The sequence below is a fragment of the Nanorana parkeri genome, unplaced genomic scaffold, assembly GCF_000935625.1.
Source record: "Nanorana parkeri isolate BGI_ZX_2015 unplaced genomic scaffold, ASM93562v1 scaffold274, whole genome shotgun sequence".
In the NCBI taxonomy this organism is placed as follows: domain Eukaryota; kingdom Metazoa; phylum Chordata; class Amphibia; order Anura; family Dicroglossidae; genus Nanorana; species Nanorana parkeri.
The window spans coordinates 1,045,382-1,063,238 of NW_017306542.1; the positions used below are offsets into that span (position 1 = coordinate 1,045,382).

At 40.1% G+C, this 17,857-nt stretch overlaps 1 protein-coding gene across 1 annotated transcript in view; it reads left to right on the plus strand.

Annotated features, from left to right (window-relative positions):
* Positions 1 to 17,857, plus strand: part of SVEP1 (sushi, von Willebrand factor type A, EGF and pentraxin domain containing 1) — a 294,647-nt gene that overhangs the window by 257,636 nt on the left and 19,154 nt on the right. The window contains exons 42-46 of the mRNA XM_018557222.1: positions 1,462 to 1,638; positions 3,205 to 3,378; positions 5,292 to 5,465; positions 8,404 to 8,580; positions 9,165 to 9,335. Of these exons, the coding sequence (XP_018412724.1) occupies positions 1,462 to 1,638; positions 3,205 to 3,378; positions 5,292 to 5,465; positions 8,404 to 8,580; positions 9,165 to 9,335 (873 nt within the window). The remainder of the gene's footprint in view (positions 1 to 1,461; positions 1,639 to 3,204; positions 3,379 to 5,291; positions 5,466 to 8,403; positions 8,581 to 9,164; positions 9,336 to 17,857) is intronic.

Below are 17,857 nucleotides of genomic sequence, written 5' to 3' on the forward strand. Positions count from 1 at the left end.
GCTTTGAGATTTATGCCCCCCACATTAATGTTTTAGGGTTACATAGTACACTTATTCACAAAAAAGTAAAGTACTACATGAACACAAATACTGTCAAAAATTCCTTTATTTAAAAAAAAATAGATAAATAAATAAACATTGACCCTCTATATAAATTCAACAATACCCGCATCATCTAATGATGTAGATCCAACGTCAAGAATGATGAACAATGCTATATAGTATACTATAACCATATAGTATTTCATGTGCCTTATATAAAAAATTTAATGTTTGTGTCATTATAAATGGGAAAATTATAGAAAAAAAATTATATACAGACACACAAAGGGGACATTTATCAAAGCTGGAGCAGACAAAATTTAGAGCAGCTGTGCATGGTAGCCAACCAGCTTCTTTTCTCAGTTTGTTCAGTTAAGCTTTGAAAATGAAAGAGAGAGGCTGATTGGTTGCCATGGGCAACTGCTCCAGATTTTGCCTCAAAATGTTTTAAAATTGACCCTGGTAAAACTCAAAAACAGATTTTTTTCAAATGTATTTTGCCTTTAGATTAGATATAAATAAATATTTTTTTGCAACACTTAGTTGCCAAAAGAATGCTTTGCCTATCTTGAGAAAAATGATGTATGTATAATATACTATAAGTAATGACACATTTATTACCAAATTAATAGGAGCATAGCAAAAATGTAGAAATTTCTCTGGCCCTGGGATATATGGGGAAGGGAGCTGAATTGGTTAAATTAGTCTCGCTTTTCTGCGAAACTGAATGTTCTGATTGAAAACTAATATTTATTTTTTCGAGCATGTCTCTGGGGATTTGTATAAATCTCTTAAAAAATTACTCTTCCAGGGTAGAATAATATGGCCCCAAATTGCCTTGCTGTCTACTTACATGGGCTCTTGGGAAGGTCAAGTGAACAATATTATTACAATATGCAGGCAATCGTAACATTATGCGGGCAACAAACCTGCAGTTGTAACAAAAACCAGGTAACAAATGTGCAATTGTGACAATAAGCAAGCAGCAAACAGGCTTCCCAAGCTTATAGGAGCCATTTAAAATCTATTGAAACCTTAAAAAAAACACTCAAAACATCATAATGTTGCCTTCTTCATTGACTCCAATGCATTTCACATTTTGCCAAAATATTGGCAAAGTGAAAACTTTCAGTTTCATTCATTATTTTGCAGATTTAGATGTTTGAGTTTCTTTGTCATCTACCAGCACATATGATTCTAAATTAAAGCCTTGTGTTCAACTGATTGGAGCCTATCCCTTGTGAGCATGAAAAGTTGATGTAACACACGTGTGTGGTCAGAAAAACTAATGTCCTGTGTTTTCTTGAAGGCACCCTTAAAACAATCAAACAAACTTTAGAAAATAACCAGTAAATGAAAAAGAATTATGTGCAGAGTGAAGCACATTTTGTATTTTTAAATGAAGCACTTTCTGCTTAGGAATCTCCTGCAATCCTCCAGAACCTTTGGAGAATGGAATTATCCAGGGCCTAAGCTATTTCTATGAAGATGAAATTCACTATAGTTGCAATCAAGGCTTTGAACTTCTAGGGCCAAGTCGAGGAATCTGTCAGGTGGATAAACAGTGGCGCCCCTCTACTTCCCCCAAGTGTGTGAGTAAGTAACTAAAGAATTAATTTATGTGAAAATAATTAGCACTCTCCATAGTGTATTCTTACATTGAGAGCTCAAATATGTGTTATTGTCGGTCTTGCATACGGTATATAATTATATATGATTCCTGCTAATAGGAAACTTGACAGTAATCTGACTCAGTTATCTCCTCTCTTTAACCAGTACCATTACAGTTTTTATTTACATACACTATTTAACACTTAAATGTAGCAACATTCTGTGAGAGGAATTCATTGGCTGGCACTGGACAACATAATTGGGTAGCAACTTTCAGGAAATTACATATTCCCTATTTGAAGAAAATGCATGAAAAGATGAGAATGTACTCATTCAATGAGTCAGCCCTTATTGAATGAATTCCATGACATTTAACTTAAAAGCCTTTCTTGGTGATAAAAGTCCTAAATTACCCCACCTTACAGTATATCTCGAAATATGGGGGTTTGGAAATATCATAATTCAATGTCTCCTCTGGAAAAGCTGAAAGACTGACAATTCCTATTTGATTGAAGAGTAATGCCCCATATCACTCTATGACATGGACCCACTTATTTGTCAAGCAAGAAGGATACCAAGAACTAGAGTGATATACTGTGTTAGGAGTGAGCGAACAGCAAGAAAAGAGGGGGGGTGAAGGGAATTTGAGTGTGGCACAATGAAATAAGACTTTATGATTGGTTTATTTTCTGGACCTGTTATTTGGAGTGACATTAATATCTGCATTGATGACAGTTGTGGTTTAAGACATGTCAGTTTGAACATGTGTACCTTAAGGATATATTGTATAGTGTTTCATGAGTTCGCTTTATCAGTACTATATATTCTAAATTTGGCTGTATATGCAACCTACATTGTAAATCATTTGACAGTTTGCATGCATTATACAGCTTAGTGAATTGCGCCTAGGAAACATATTTCTGTTGCTCTGGATACACAATTTACAAAGTAAGACACGGTTCACCAAAATGGATGAGCTATTTTTATTCTTTTCATCATCCTATGATAATTTCCACCAAATATGTCAGTTCTTAAACATAAATAGATATACAAATGACTTCTTTTGTTTTTCATGAATTGGGCATTTAAGTCTCAAAAACCTTATTTTTCTTTTAGTTTCGCCATTACCGCCTTAAACAGATCCTTTTCCTGCTTTTCTCAATAGACACCTCATTTAAAATCTTCAATTTTAAGTTATGACAGGCTTGTACTTAGTGGTATTATGAGGATTCATAACTCATAAAATATTCTTTTGTAAGCTGACTTGTTCAGGTAAACCAACAAAATAATGTGCACGTAAGATGATGCATGTAGTAATCCCTTTAATGAAAAATACAATTGTATTTTTGATTGACTAAATTAATAAGCAACTAGCACATAGCAATGAATATGCTGCATACATTATGATTTTGTTAATTGACAAAAGAGTCCTCACTGAAATAAATGTGATTGTATGTACTTTATTAATATGTAATATTCTATAACATTCTCTCTTATAATTGTTTAGGCTACAAAGAAAATTAACATGCTTTGTTTGCTTTCTCTGCTAAGGTGTAACTTGTGAGCCTGACCCAGTTATAGAGAATGCCATTTGTGTTTCAAGAGGAAATACATACAATTGTAATGTCACCTACATATGCAGTCCTGGTTATCATCTTGTTGGGCCAGAGAATATCACATGTCTTGCTGATGGAACATGGAGTCAGCCTCTCCCATCTTGCAAGGGTAAGCAATAATATTCAGGCTAGGCCTGGAATTGAGGATAGACTGTCTAAGGAGGAATTGTTTTCCGAGAGTGGACAGGCTACACCTAATTTTATTACCATATTGCTGTTTATGGGAGCCTGTTTGGACTACACAGTACAGCATCATTTAAGTATGAGATGACAGCAAGTTCATTCATTAATCATTTAGCTATTTCTTGCATTGTCTTCAACATCTATTTTCCATACATCTGCTGTTTCCGCATGAATTCAGAGATGATTTGATGATCTACAGCTGACTGATATACAAATAAGATACATGTCTGTTAATAGAGTACTTGAATTTTTAAGATTTAAAAGAAAGTTATGGGGTAACCTTTTTATCCCATAGTTCTCTTAAGGGTCACGGGAGGACATATACTAACGCCCTCCAGTGACCCAAAGCTCAGTATTGCCCGCGATATACTGAGAGCCCCCCAGCTGGGACGGATCCCTACAAAACTGTTAACATCCACCCAGCTGGCTGATTGACAGCGGGCTCTGCCTATCTAGAGGCAGAGCCAGCTATGCCCGCCCCCTTACCTGTCCGTTCCTCCAGTCAGTGCTGGAGGAGAGGGGAGGGGAAAATCCCTGCCGGGAGCGGTGACTGACAGTCACCACTCTCTGCAGGGAGATGATCGGGAAGTGAACGAGCGATGGTATGTCACGGCTCTAACTATGAGGATGAGTGAAAAGCACTCACCTCATAGTGTCAGGGTACTAGGGGGCTTACCTCTCCTCGGGGTGGCCATGTGCGGCGGGGGGCACGGGTTCCCCTTCCTGGCAGGACCCCTGGTACCAGGATTGTGGGTACGCATTCGCGACAAGTGCGCGGTGGACAGGCTGCGCGCGCAGGCACGGGGACATGCACGTAGTGCACCTGTTACTGGTATCAGGTGTGATCCTTGCTGGGGGAGGTTCCCAGCACACACCCTCTGCCCCTCTCTCGCCATTGGCTCCTGATGGAGAGGCTACCTGGTTGCCTCGGTAGCCAGGGAGTGGTCTCAATCCTCCACTGAGTATAAAAGCCCAGTCAGAGCCCTGGCTCATTGCTGAGTTATTCTATCCCTATGGTGTGATCTCCCAGCTCTCCGTGCCTTGAACCTGTCTTTATTCCTGAACCTCTGCTTGGACTCTTGATTACCGACCCTTTGGCTTACCCTTCCGTTACTGAAACTAGCTGCCTGCCTCGACCCGGATTGGACCTGACTATTCTTCTTGGATCTTCCCTGTGTACCACGACCTCGGACTTTGGCTTGCCGCCCCTGCCAAGGGGTTCCACTCACGGCCCAGCCGTACCCCCCTGACACATGGTTCTCCTTTAATCTCCCTTTTGGATCTTTACTTTATTAAACATGAGGTAAAATGGTTTGGAAGGAAAACAACTCTTGGTGGAGATGCAGATTCCATGGTGATGGAGTTAGGAATTTTATGACTAAGATTTTGTCCTTGGAGTGCCTGAGCTAAAATAATTAACTGGTTAATATGCTTTTGTATTGTTATCCTGTTTACTCCTGACAGATCCAAACTATAGGGCTGCAAAAATAACTAGATTGCACAAATGTAAGTAAGAATGCAATATTTAAAAAGCCCCCCCCCCCCCAAAAAAAAAAAATTAAGCTATTTTTAACCCAACAATGCTCATCTAAAACTTAACACAACATAGGTTTTGGGGTCATAGGCACAGCCCAGCAAAATCGTCAGCCTTCCAGAGAACATAAGTTAACTTTTTGCTATGTTCATACTGAGCACCAGTAAAAATGTAATAATAATTTAGTCATAGCTACCAGGCTTTGTTGTGTAGTATGTTGCTCTTTTTTATTGAATCTGCCCAATGCACTTCACAATGGTACATATAGTAATATGGTCTAACCAACCAACATGTTCCACTTTAAAAAACAAGATGTGAAACTCCAAGTCTGTTGGATAATGGATATACTGAATATGACAATGTCACTGTTGGAAGCAGTGTCAAATACCATTGTCATGATGGATATAACATGGATGGTGTACATCTAGTAGAGTGTACAGGACATGGAACATGGCACTGTCCCATACCTGTCTGTAAATGTGTGTATTTGTTTATTTAAAGCTCACATACTTATATTTGTACAATGAGGGCACCTTTTACATTTTCACAGAACACTAATTACAGTCTTTGTATGGTTGTGGTAGCAGTACTTTCATACAAATTCAGTTAGCCAGTGACATAACTTTAACATGCATTTCTGTGGTTACCCCTACAGTAGATTGTGTAAGCAGTATAGTAAAGTGATAGGGAACAAATATGATTTGATGTAAAATTTGATGTTTTGGCCTTATAGGTGTTAGACCTATGTCATCCTTTGAGGGTGTTTTGTTGTTATTATTTGTACACTATACATAGGGGTCTATTCACAAAGCTGCCGAAGGATCTGGCCGTAGCTTCGGCCGATCCTTCGGCTAGCTTCGGCACCAGGACCCCCTCGGTTCAGGAGAACCGAGGGGGTGCTGTACGGGTTATTCACAATAGCACGTACAGCTCCCGATCACGAGAAGTGAATAGCCGAACAGTGTTCGGCTCACTTCACTTCTGATCGGTCATTCACTCGGCTGCCCTCGGCAGCTTTGTGAATAGACCCCATAGTGAAATCATTGTGACATTACTTTATTATAACTATCACATGCAGGGGCATTGCTAAGCTTGTGTAAGACCTGAGACACCCATGTGTACACAAAGAAAAGGAATGATGTGTTGTGCATAGTGTGTTGCGCCAAATGGTGGGATTGGCCAAATTGTGCTAACAGTGGGAGAGGCTTAAAAGGGGCATGGTTTAAATAAATGAGCCTATTCACATATGCCACAGTCATTGTTCCTAGGAAATATGCTTTAATTACTGCACCATAAGCAAGAATCTTACAAACACGTACAGACCTCAGCACAATCATTTGCAAAACAAATAAAAAATGTATTTTGTTACATATGCTTTTCTCCATGCAATCTACATCAAGGAAGAACATCATTAAAATAATCAGTGATTACTTAGCAACCATTGAGACAATAAACACTTTGTCTCACTTTGTCACAATGTTGTAAGTAAGCATTATTACAATTTCCTGTGCTTTTAAATGCAATTTTTTAAGTTGGTGACATTGTTGTTGGTAAAAGATGATGGATTTGTGTTGAGATTTTATTAACTGTTTCACTGCCACCGATGAATGCCATGTGGCGGAACACAACCTCTTGCAGCTGGCCACGTCAGTATGCCAAACGTCATTGGCTGCATCTCTCATCTTCTCCTCCCCGCCTGGAGCTGCTCCATGCTTCTCCTCAGATCCCTGCTGCTCTCCCCCGCCTGTATGGGCTGAGGCAGTGGGTATCCGAGCAGAAATGGACAGCTGCAGCCGGCGTGGGGTGGAGGAGGGAGCCTCTTGTCAGGATGGCCGAGCGGTGTGCAGGGAGGAGCTGCAGGGAGGAGAGAGGAGAGACACTGTCATCCTATCAGTTTCAGGTTGACAGTGTCTCTGTGTGTGACCAAGCAGAGGATCGGTAAATATCAGTGATATTTACCAATCCTATGTGTGCAGAGCAAACACTGGACTGATCAGCTGATCACTCCAGTATTTGTAAATAACTGGGGACACATAGTACTGTGTGTCTCTAGTTATGAATGAACAGGAAGTGCTTTACATCACTTCCTGTTCATTCATGAGTTTCTCAATGGGGAGAAGCACTCACTTCAGAGGCTTCTACCCATTCAGAAACTGGTTGGTAGTAAATATTTTACTATCTCCAGTTTCTGAATGAATGGGAAGCCTCTGTACTGAGTGCTTTCCATTCAGAACAGAGGCTGCAGAAAAAGAGATTGAGGACTCTGTATCCTCAATTTCTTTTTCTATTTCAAAAAGGAAATGTCAGGGGTCTGTTCAGACCCCTTATATTTCCCCAAAACTTCCTCCCCACAACAGTAAAAAAATAAAATAATAATAATAAATAAAAAGTAACAAAAAAACACAACCCCCTCCCCCCACACAGATAACATGTGTACAACTTGCACTGCAGTACGTTGTTAGTACACATCGCAGTGATTTTTTTTCTTTTCTAAATTAACATTACATTTACTGTTGCAGCACATGACAAAGCGCTGTGATGCATTGCCATGCTTTGTGATATGCGGTGTTGTGAACAAGTGTACACCTGTATCATTTTTTACAACACACCAAAGCAGTGCACAAACGATTTTTAACAAGTTGCTTATTTACAGTTTTACGTTACTACTTTTTTACCGTTTCCCAAAAAGGCAGAATTTACAAATATGTGTTATTCATTAACTCAATATGGTTTTATCTTTTAGATTTAGTCAGAAAAGTATTTTTTTGTGCATTGATACTGATTTTAGTGTGCACAAACAGAGGTTAAAACCGTTTCGGAGGGCTTGGCAGCGAAAGGGTTTAAGGACCAGTCAGAAAAATTAATGAACATACAGCAATATGTATAAAAATTATACTGGAAGAAGTTAGAATGAGCATTTGAAGTTAGAATGAGTATTTCACAGTTTCACTCCACTATCAGTCGCCTTTAAAAGGAACACAATATGTAAATCGAAAAAGAATGACATATTTTTTTACATCTACTAATAATATCTGCTACTACTGCATATATGTACATTCACTAACTGTAGTATAGTAGGTGGTGTTTAAGAATCAGGTAGCTTTATTGAGTAACCCATTGCTACGTGTTAGCTTCCATGATAGGCCCAAGGAGGAACAAAATGGTGGTAGTTTTCTTCTATAGGGGGTGGCGTGTGTTTGAAAATATTATTTCCACTATAGTACATGCATTTTAAATATCTTTGTTTTATTTGCTTTTGGTATTGTTTATTAGCATGTAAATATTTAAAATGATTAAAACTATCCACAAGAGAGCTACTTCTTCTCTGAGATCCCAGCAGACACCCCTGTAAGGTTTGAGACTTAGTGAACACACTATAATATTTCTTGCAACTATTAAACTTATTTTTTTCAACAGCAAATCCCTGCCCTGTGCCATTTGTTATCCCGGAGAATGCAGTTTTGACAGAGACAGAGTTTTATGTTGGCCAGAAATTGTCCATCAAATGTAGAAAGGGCTATCGTCTTGTGGGCCACGATGTTATGACGTGCAACGCCGATGAAACCTGGACGGACGCAAATGCCAAATGTGAAAGTAAGTTTCTCATTGTTGTCCATAAATTGCTGCTATTTAGAGAAGTGTGGATTAAAATCTACTAGAATGATCACAAAGTGAATAGTTTGATTAGAAAAAGGGGTTCAGTTCAGCCATTTATTTAGTTTATGTATTTAATATGTTAACTAAAATATGATATTGTTATCCTGATTTTTGACTAGTCCCTCTTGAAATACAACAGAGGCTATACATATGCGTGGTTGGACCCCCTGTATCTGTAGCAGACATAAGAAAAACAATTGCAGATATAAAAATAAACAAGCACTATGTCAATTACCATTAAAGGAATTAGGATAGATGTAGTGTTGTAGTCAGCAGGGAACCTGAGAAGAGTGTGCATAAAATGCATACCAGGATTGGTTCCTGGCTAGGATTCCCCTTACTTTCCTGGAAGGAAAGAAAACACTTTCAGTTGCTTGTGTGTCCAGTTCAAAATGGTGTATGATTTGGCTTACAGAAAACTAAATAACCATGTTTTTTAATTTAATTATTATTTTTTCTCTCCCATTTTTTGTGGTTCTTCAATTTTTGTGCAATACATCATTACACACTATCTTTCTTAGAAATGTCTTGTGGACCTCCAGTTAATGTGCCAAATGCAATGATCCGTGGACTATTCCACCATTTTGGAGACATGGTGACATATTCTTGTTACAGTGGATATATGTTAGAAGGATTAATTAGAAGTGTTTGCTTGGAAAATCAGACATGGACTACAGCACCATCCTGTAAAGGTAATACTGGTTATTCATGTAAATTTTATACTTCCCTAACATAACATTTAGACTGGAAAGTTTTATATCAACTTGCTGGTTTGCAATGTGCCTTAAGAGGTTGATTTACTAAAGGCAAATAGGCTTTCCACTTAACAAGGAAATTTACACTTTACAAGGGAATTTTCTCTTAGCTTAGTGAATGTGGTAAAAATGTATTTTGCAAAGAATATAAATCGCATGCAAGGGAAAAAAGGAAAGCTTTGCCTTATTCAGTAAGCTAAAGGTAAATTTCCTTGCAAAGTAAACAGTGTATTTGCCTTTAGTAAAACAAGTAAACAACTTAAGTGTCTAATTTTCTCCAGTTCCAGTTCACCTCTTACATGCAAGTGATAAAAGGGGGTTTCTGGTGCCAACCACCACCAAGCACCCTCTAGGTGCAGAGGCTAAAGAAGTGTGTTACATAGCATGGAGTTCTGCACAAAATTGGAGCAAATAATTTGTTTTCTCTGTACTGAAATAACTTGTCCCTGTAGCATATAACAAGCTTTGACTTTGCAGCACCCATTAACAGGGCCGGATTAACATAGAGGCGTTTGGAGCACCAGCTCCAGGCCCACCACTGAAAATAGGCCGAGACGTTAGATTTACATGGATCACAGTATTTACATATGAATGAGCCATGACTCATTTATATGTAAATTCCGTCGTACATTTATATGTAAATGCAGTGGGAGATCACCCCAGCTGCCATTCAGAGGGATGATGAAGGGAAGAGTAGGAGCAGAGCGGATGTGGGGGAGATGGAGCAGAGTGTTCATTAAGGCGGAGAGTGGGAGCAGAGGGGTGATAATGGGGAGAGTGGAAGCAGAGGGGAGATGTGGGAGTAGAGGGGATGTGGTGTAGAGTGTGAGCAGAGGGGTTGTGGGGCAGAAGGGATGTGGGGGACAGTGGAACCAGAGGGGAGATGTGGGAGCAGAGGGGATGTGGGGCACAGTGGGACCATTGGTGATATGGGGGAGAGTAGGAGCAGAGAGGAGATGCGAGAGCAGAAGGGATGTGGGGGAGAGTGGGAACAGAGGGGATGTGGGGGTTAGTAGGACCAGAGGGGATATGGGGGAGCAGAGGGGATGTGGGGATGAGTGGGATCAGAGGGAATGTGGAGGAGAGTGGGATCAGCTGTGATATGGGGGAGAGTGGGAGCAGAAGCGATGTGGTGGACAGTGGTAGCAGAGGGGATGTGGGGGAGAGTGGGAGCAGAGTGGACATGGGGAAGAGTGGGAGCATAGGGGATGTGGGGGTGAGTGTAACCAGGGGGGATATGGGGGAGAGTGGGAGCAGAGGGTATAGGGGTGAGTGGGACCAAAGAGTGATATGGGAGAGAGTCAGAGGTGTGGGAGCATAGGGGATGTGGGGGACAGTGGGATCAGAGGGTAGATGTGGGAGCAGAGGGGATGTGGCAATGTGTAGCTTACTGGATCCACACAGATGTCCACCAGCTTTACTGTGCTTGGTTTTGGCGCTCTTGTCTTCTGTTTTTGTTTTTTAGCACTACTCTACCACATGATACCTCTACCTGTGACTACAGGAGCTGCACACTGCACCAACTAACCCACAGGATTACTCTTTCCTCATAGGAGTGTGTTTGCCACCACCTATAACTTTTACCAGATTATAAATGTTTATGTAAACCTTAGAACAGTTCTTGGTTCATCATGTAGCATTTATCTGTTAAAGACTACATTCATTCAGAAATTACATATCAACTTTGGATGAGCACTGGTGGGTTGAAAAACCTACTTGCATCTTAACTGTTTTGGATACATATAAAGCTATAAAAGGTGTCACTTCTTGCAGCTGGATTATTCCACTATTTACTTGTTCTACATTATTGAAAATTCCTTTGGCAAGTGTATCCTTCATTTGGTCAAGTCTGTGAAGCAGGGCTGAAAACTATGGTGCAAGTGGAACTGTGGTGTGGTGAAATTGTGGTGAAGATACCTCACCACAGCGTTTCCTGAGGGTAGAGCTGGTGATTACAATTATTTTATTTCATTAGTACATGCAGTAGCAGGTTTCCTGTGCCCCAAGCCCTAATGGAAAAAAATCCTGGGGTCTCCTTAATGCTATAATGTCATGAGACAAATTATCTGAGTTATTATGCATTTAGTATTATGAATTGCAGCTTTGGGAAGGTAAGCATTTTCAAAAATAGGCTTACCTAAATAGACATAAAAAATAAAGTCATGTTATGTTTTTCTTCAATTACCTCAAATATGAGGGGTTGCTATGGACTACACTTTTGCTCATTACTATTGTTTTTGCCTGGTTTCATTGATTGAGTCTATTAAACATAATGTGCTGCATTCCAGTACCTTTCTAACAGATATTTGTCACAGAAATGGCTGATAATGATGATTGTGCTTGCAGCGGGTAACTTAGTATTTTATCTTTATGACTATTTTTACATGTGTGTTTGCTTCCCACAAAATGACTAATATAAAAGAATTTAATCCCTTGTAAGTCATGCAGTAAAAATTTCCTCTGCAAATGTAATAAATACCATTCAATAAAAATGATAAGTGCACAATATAAAAACCTATTTCCTTTACAGATAAACAAATATGTTACACTACCAAAAAAGAGCAGCAAGGGATAAATATTCATCTTAAGAGAGTAATTTAATGTGTATTATTGTCTTAAAAGTCTTTATTACCTACAGGCTGAGGGATTCTGCAGAGAGTTGACGATATAGCTGTATGTGAGCGACTTTCAATTCGAGTCCTCCAAGCTATATGGCTGATGTTTTAGTTTATTGCACTGATATTTAAAAAAAAAAAAAAAACATGCATTTATATGGCTCTTTCTGCTGAATACGTTTCTAGCAATGTAAGTGTTTGAAGATATCACACTGTCATTAAAAATATTGTTTATACCCATTTATAATTGTAATTTTTTATCCTAAAGCAGTGGTTGTAAAGTTTCTGGATATAGCAGGCCAGCAGGCCTTATTGCAGTCCCTGCCATTACCCAAGGTCTATACATACAGGCCATATTGCAGCCCCTGCCAATACCAATGGGCCACACAATGTTTAGAACTTGGAATTACTCTCTCCAACATATTTACATAGTATGTCAGTACCTACCATATACTAATGACAGGCAAGAAAAGATGCCTGTCATTAGTATATGGTTCTTCACTGCTGTAGAGGAGATTAAAGAACAGCTCCCACACTACTGGTAACATATTTTCTATCCCCCCAGCACTTATTCATTCTCTCTGAAGCAATTCAACTCTTTCCACAAACATATTCATCTGCCCAGCAGCTTCTATCATCCCCAGCTGCAGCAGCAATATTTACTTACTTGCCCCAATAATCATGTGCCTCATTTATTTCTGGGTGTCCAGCTAAATTCCTTCCTCTAGTGCTCCATAGTTTTACTCTTTTATTATCAGTATTATTATTATGGATTTAAACTGTATAGTGGCAAAAGTTTACACAGCACTTTACAAAATGAAGGTATACAGTAAACTTACAATGCAATTTCAATACAGTTACCGTACAATTTTATTACAGGAAGGTTAGAAGGGCCCTGCTCGTGAGAGCTTACAATCTGGTAGGAGGGGTAATTGACACAAAAGGTAATAATTATGTGGGATGAGCTAATGGAAGAAGTAAAATTACAGTTATGTCGAGCTGGGATAGGCTTCTCTGAGATGAGTTTTCATGGATCGCCGAAAGGTGGACAGAGTAGGAGATAAGCAGACAGATTGGGGTAGGGAGTTCCAGAGGATGGGAGAGGCTCTGGAGAAATCCTGTAGTGAACATTGGAGGAGGTGACGAGAGAGCTGGAGAGCAGGAGATCTTTAGAGGGGTGGAGAGAACAATTTGGGTGATATTTTGAGATTAAGTCAGTGTTGTAGTTTGGCGCAGAGTTATAGATGGCTTTGTATGTAATTTTTAGTATTTTGAATTTTATTTGTTGGGCAAGGGGGAGCCAGTGGAGAGATGTGCAGAGAGGGGCGGTGGGCACTGACCTAGGGAGGAGCTGTAGAATGAGAATAGAAGGGACCCAAGGACAGAGCTTTGGGGGACCCCCAGAGAATGAGGAAGAGGAGAGGAGGAGGTAGAGTTTAGGTGACACTAGAAGTGTGCTGAGATAGGTAGGAGGTGAACCAAGAGGTGGTCAACTGTGTCAAAGGCAGCAGAAAGGTATGGAGTAATGACCATTAATTTTAGCAGTTAGTAAATTGTTTGTACGCTTTAGGAGGGCAATGTCTGTGTAGTGTTGCAGACGAAAGCCAGAATGAAAGAAGTCAAGAAGGTTGTTAATGTTAGGGTAGTGGCTCCGGTGGTTGTAGACTAGGTGTTCCAGAAGTTTGGAGGTAAATGGGAGCAAGGAGATTGGTCTTAAATTGCTCAGACTTTTGGGGTCCACTGAGGGCTTTTTAGTACGGGGGGTCACTAATGCTCGTTTAAGAGGGTTAGGACGACACCTGTAGAAAGGGAGAGATTGAAGATGTAGGTAAGAGTGCAGAATAGAGCTAGAGGGTGATCAGGGTAATTGTGAGGGGATGGGGTCCAGGGGGCAGGTGGTTAGATTGATGTTGGACAAAAGAGTAGCAACTTTATTGTATTGAATGTGGTGGTAGACAGGGTGTGTTTGAAGTGGGAGATGTCTGGACAGTGGAGATTTCATAATGAATTGCATCATTGCATCTTGTCTTTGAAGTGTTTGGTGTTCTCCTGGGCAGTCAGTGAGTTGGTTGGAGAAGATGGAGTCGGACGAAGTAGGGAGTTAAAGGTAGAAAAGAGTTGATGAGGACTTGATGAGAGTGTGTTAATGAGTGTGATGAAGTAGGTCTGTTTGGATGTGTAGAGGCAGGTACTGTATTTTTCAACAGCAGATTTATATATATATATAAAGGTGAAATCTCGGAGAGATTTAGATTTACGTCATAGTCACTGAAGAGCACGATTATGTGTTTTGGTGTCATTTGTTTGCCAAGGTTGCACTTTTACTAGTTTATTCTCTACTCAGAGCGTGGATTATAAAGCATAGCTGCATAAAATGACTAGCTGGAAAGACAGGAGGAGGGTACCCCCACCCCGAGGGGGTTTATGTAGACTCTGAGGAGTGTTGTGACTCAGGCGTGAGCAGTTGAGACATCGGTGTCAACACTGTTATGTGGTTAGGCCAATGTGGTTATGCCAGGGCTGAAGGGGTTAATGCAGTCTGTGAACAGTTGACTGGAGGCAACACTGCAGCCCAAGTCTGAGTGTAATACTGGCATAGTGGGAGCAGAAAGTGTGTGACCAGGTTCCCGTGCACTGTAGAACGGCATGAAGTCAGCTCAATGAAGATGGAGTTGCCCTTACTGCATCCGGGCCAGAAGTCCAGTGCCAAATTAAAAAATGGCCTCAGCTATGACTCCCACCGTTGTCTAAAGATTAAGTATGTTACATCCAGTGCATCCAATTCAATCCCATAGGGAACTAGTCACTAGAGTGACTGTGAGCACTCGCACGTTTCCAGAGTGGCACAAGTAAACTTCATCTTGCAGACTCTCACCAGGCAGAAGGGTGGGGAGGAATTGACATGCCCCATGAAAGGATCTTTCTCCATCCAGTTCGCATACCTTTGAAATATGTATTTAGGGACAGGGTTTTACTAGGCTGTTAAGGGACAGGGTGTTACACACACAGCCCTGGACCTGTAAAGCACTCTGTGGCGACCTTATCGTGTTACACCAGCAGTATGTAGGTGAGTGCCTGAAAGCAGAGCAGAGGAAGGAGACACATTACAGGCTGGCCCTGCATTTTCATCATGGTGGGAACAGGCAATTCCAAGGGTTAGATGATCTGGAAAGCTGCAAACAGGAGTCCAGGGGTCCTTGGGCTATAGAATAAACTTGCTAGAAGAAAATAAATCTTGATAAAACAAAACAAAAGTCTGTAGCTTCTCTCAGGGGGAGAAGACATCAGCTCTTCTAGGTCACTAGCATTAACTGAGGCTTGCTTGGAGATGGGGATTATACTGGGCTGTTCTTACAACTTTGCTTTTCCAGTACCCAGTCTCCTGAAGGTAGCAGTATAACCCTATGTTCTCCAGTACTTTCCTGTGTCCTGTAATGTACTTTAAGTAAATCCCTTTTCAGATAGGTAAAAACCCTTTTTTACTGTATGTGTGTTTTTATCCTTTTTGTGATTTCTGAACATCAAAGGTGAGGTTTGAGTAATATGGCAGTATAGGTAGCAGCAGTATGGTATACTTCTGTGTCTTTTAAGCACACCTCCCTCAATTGTTATATCCAGGGGTGTAACTATGCAGGCTTCATAGCAAGACTATTAAGTGGCCCCTTGCTCCTTACTCTTCACCCCCTAAGCAATCCTTCCAGAAAAAAAAGAATCCTGTTTGTCTTTGCAGTACACTTTTAGATTCTTAAAGTGTATATACATTCAGTTTAAATGTATTTGTGTATGCACATACTGGCCACATTAGCAAAGTGGCTCCCATAACTATAGGACAGGGGTTTTCTGTGCTGTTCTATGAAAGCAGTGCTGCTATATTGCTGCTGACTGCAGCATTGCCATATACAAATTCATGCCTTCAGAATCAATGGCAGAAGAAAATGACTCAGGAGAGTCAAATGACGTAAGACTTAGGAGAGAATGGTGAAAGGGACAAACACTTGCACTTACATTATATCAATCAGTAAAATAGAACATAAAATATACTGCTTTATTTGTATATAGCAAACTGTTATATCAAAATCTCCCCCACAGAAGAAAATACATAACAGCAGATACATAAAAGCACTCATGCCACTAACATCAATCCATTTACCTGCCAAAGCAAACCACATCTAGTGTGTGGTTATCTGTGAGTCACACTGTAGGCAGGGCTGTCACACACAAACTATTCACAAGGGGACAACACTCCTCTTTCCTCCCATTTGCCTCCCCCGAGTGATGAGAGACCAGATGCGTTGCCTTTCCTTCATCGGTGGCAGCAAGTCAGGGTTCCCTTTTGCTCAGGAAAAAGGATGAACTCATACTAGGTACTACTAGGTGAGCAGTCCAGTGTTCAGCTAGTACAGTGCCCAAGCAAAATTTAGGATTCTTCCTCACTGAATACAATGTAAACTGGAACTGCAATTGCACAATAGTCATGCAGACACAGCCAAATTCTACTTCGGCGTGTGTCTGTGTATACAGGCAGGGATCTCACACGTACCAAGACATCTCTGGGTTGCAGTGTACCATGCCACATACTGGTGCACTACTGTTATGTGTGTCTCTTTAGTAACTCTGGAGCCAGTTCTTTTCACTAGCACAAAATAAAATGCTGTTATTCTCTGATTTGACCTCATAGCCATATCAGGGAGTATCATATTTCTAGAAACTAGGTCAAGAAATAAATGTGTTACATTAGCAGCCTGCAGAAAATTGTAAAGTACAGAACCACAGTTTCACAACTCCATAATGACTCCATACACATATTTTTTTTTCAGTTATTTAATCGAAGTGTATGTCTGGGTAAAATAAAAAAAAATCAGTGCATTAATTGCACTTTCTAACCATTGCTACTAAATTCAACTATGTTGCCCTCCTTCTCTTTTCCCACTGTCTTCTTTCTCTTTTTGTCCATTGAACAATCTGTCATGGTAGTTGAAAGACCAAACTGTCCAAGCAAACTGTAGGAATATCTGTAGGAAGTAACAGACATCCCCAATGTTTTGATTCAGAACATTGTCTGTGTTCTTGTTGATAGAGGCTGCAATAAACACCTCCAAGTACATTTCAAGGCACTTATTGTTAATCCTACATGTTAAGTGAATACATTTGCGAGCTCAAAGCTTTTTGCAAGGCTATATTATACAATTTGCAAGCCACTTATTTTTCTGTATGATGCTTTGTCTTATTAAGGAATCATGTGCAGTTAAACTCTTGACAGATATAAAATATTTAGGGAATACCATACACTCTTTTTTCACTGCCAGGTACAGCATTCAGATGGTTCTTTGCCAGCAGTGATTGTATGTTAAAGTCTGGGTTTACGTACAGAAGACTTATGCATAATTGACTTCCTGACTTATAAATCACTGGGGCTACCTTGCATTGCTTGAAATATTGAACAGTTTTGCATTATTATGTTAAACCCTAATGTTGTCTTGTCATAGTTGGGTTTTCAAATACATAAAGAGGGAAGCAGACAATTAGAAAATATTGGACAGTTTTCAATTATTACGTTAAACCATTAGTGATGTTGTCTTGCCATAATTTGATTTCCAGATACATAAAGTGGGAACCAGACAAGTAAACATATCTGCAAGATTCCACAAAGCTAACTCAACTTTACTTCCAATTTATTCAGCCCTACAGTTAACATGTGTGCAGTCAAAGGATTCAGCAGAAGCTTGACCTACTTGGTATCCTGTGCATTATTTTAATGTGGCGCCCTACTTTGTTAAACAGACAGAACAATATCCTTGTGCTATATTACAATAGGGAGCACATTCCCATGTAACCATTGTGATG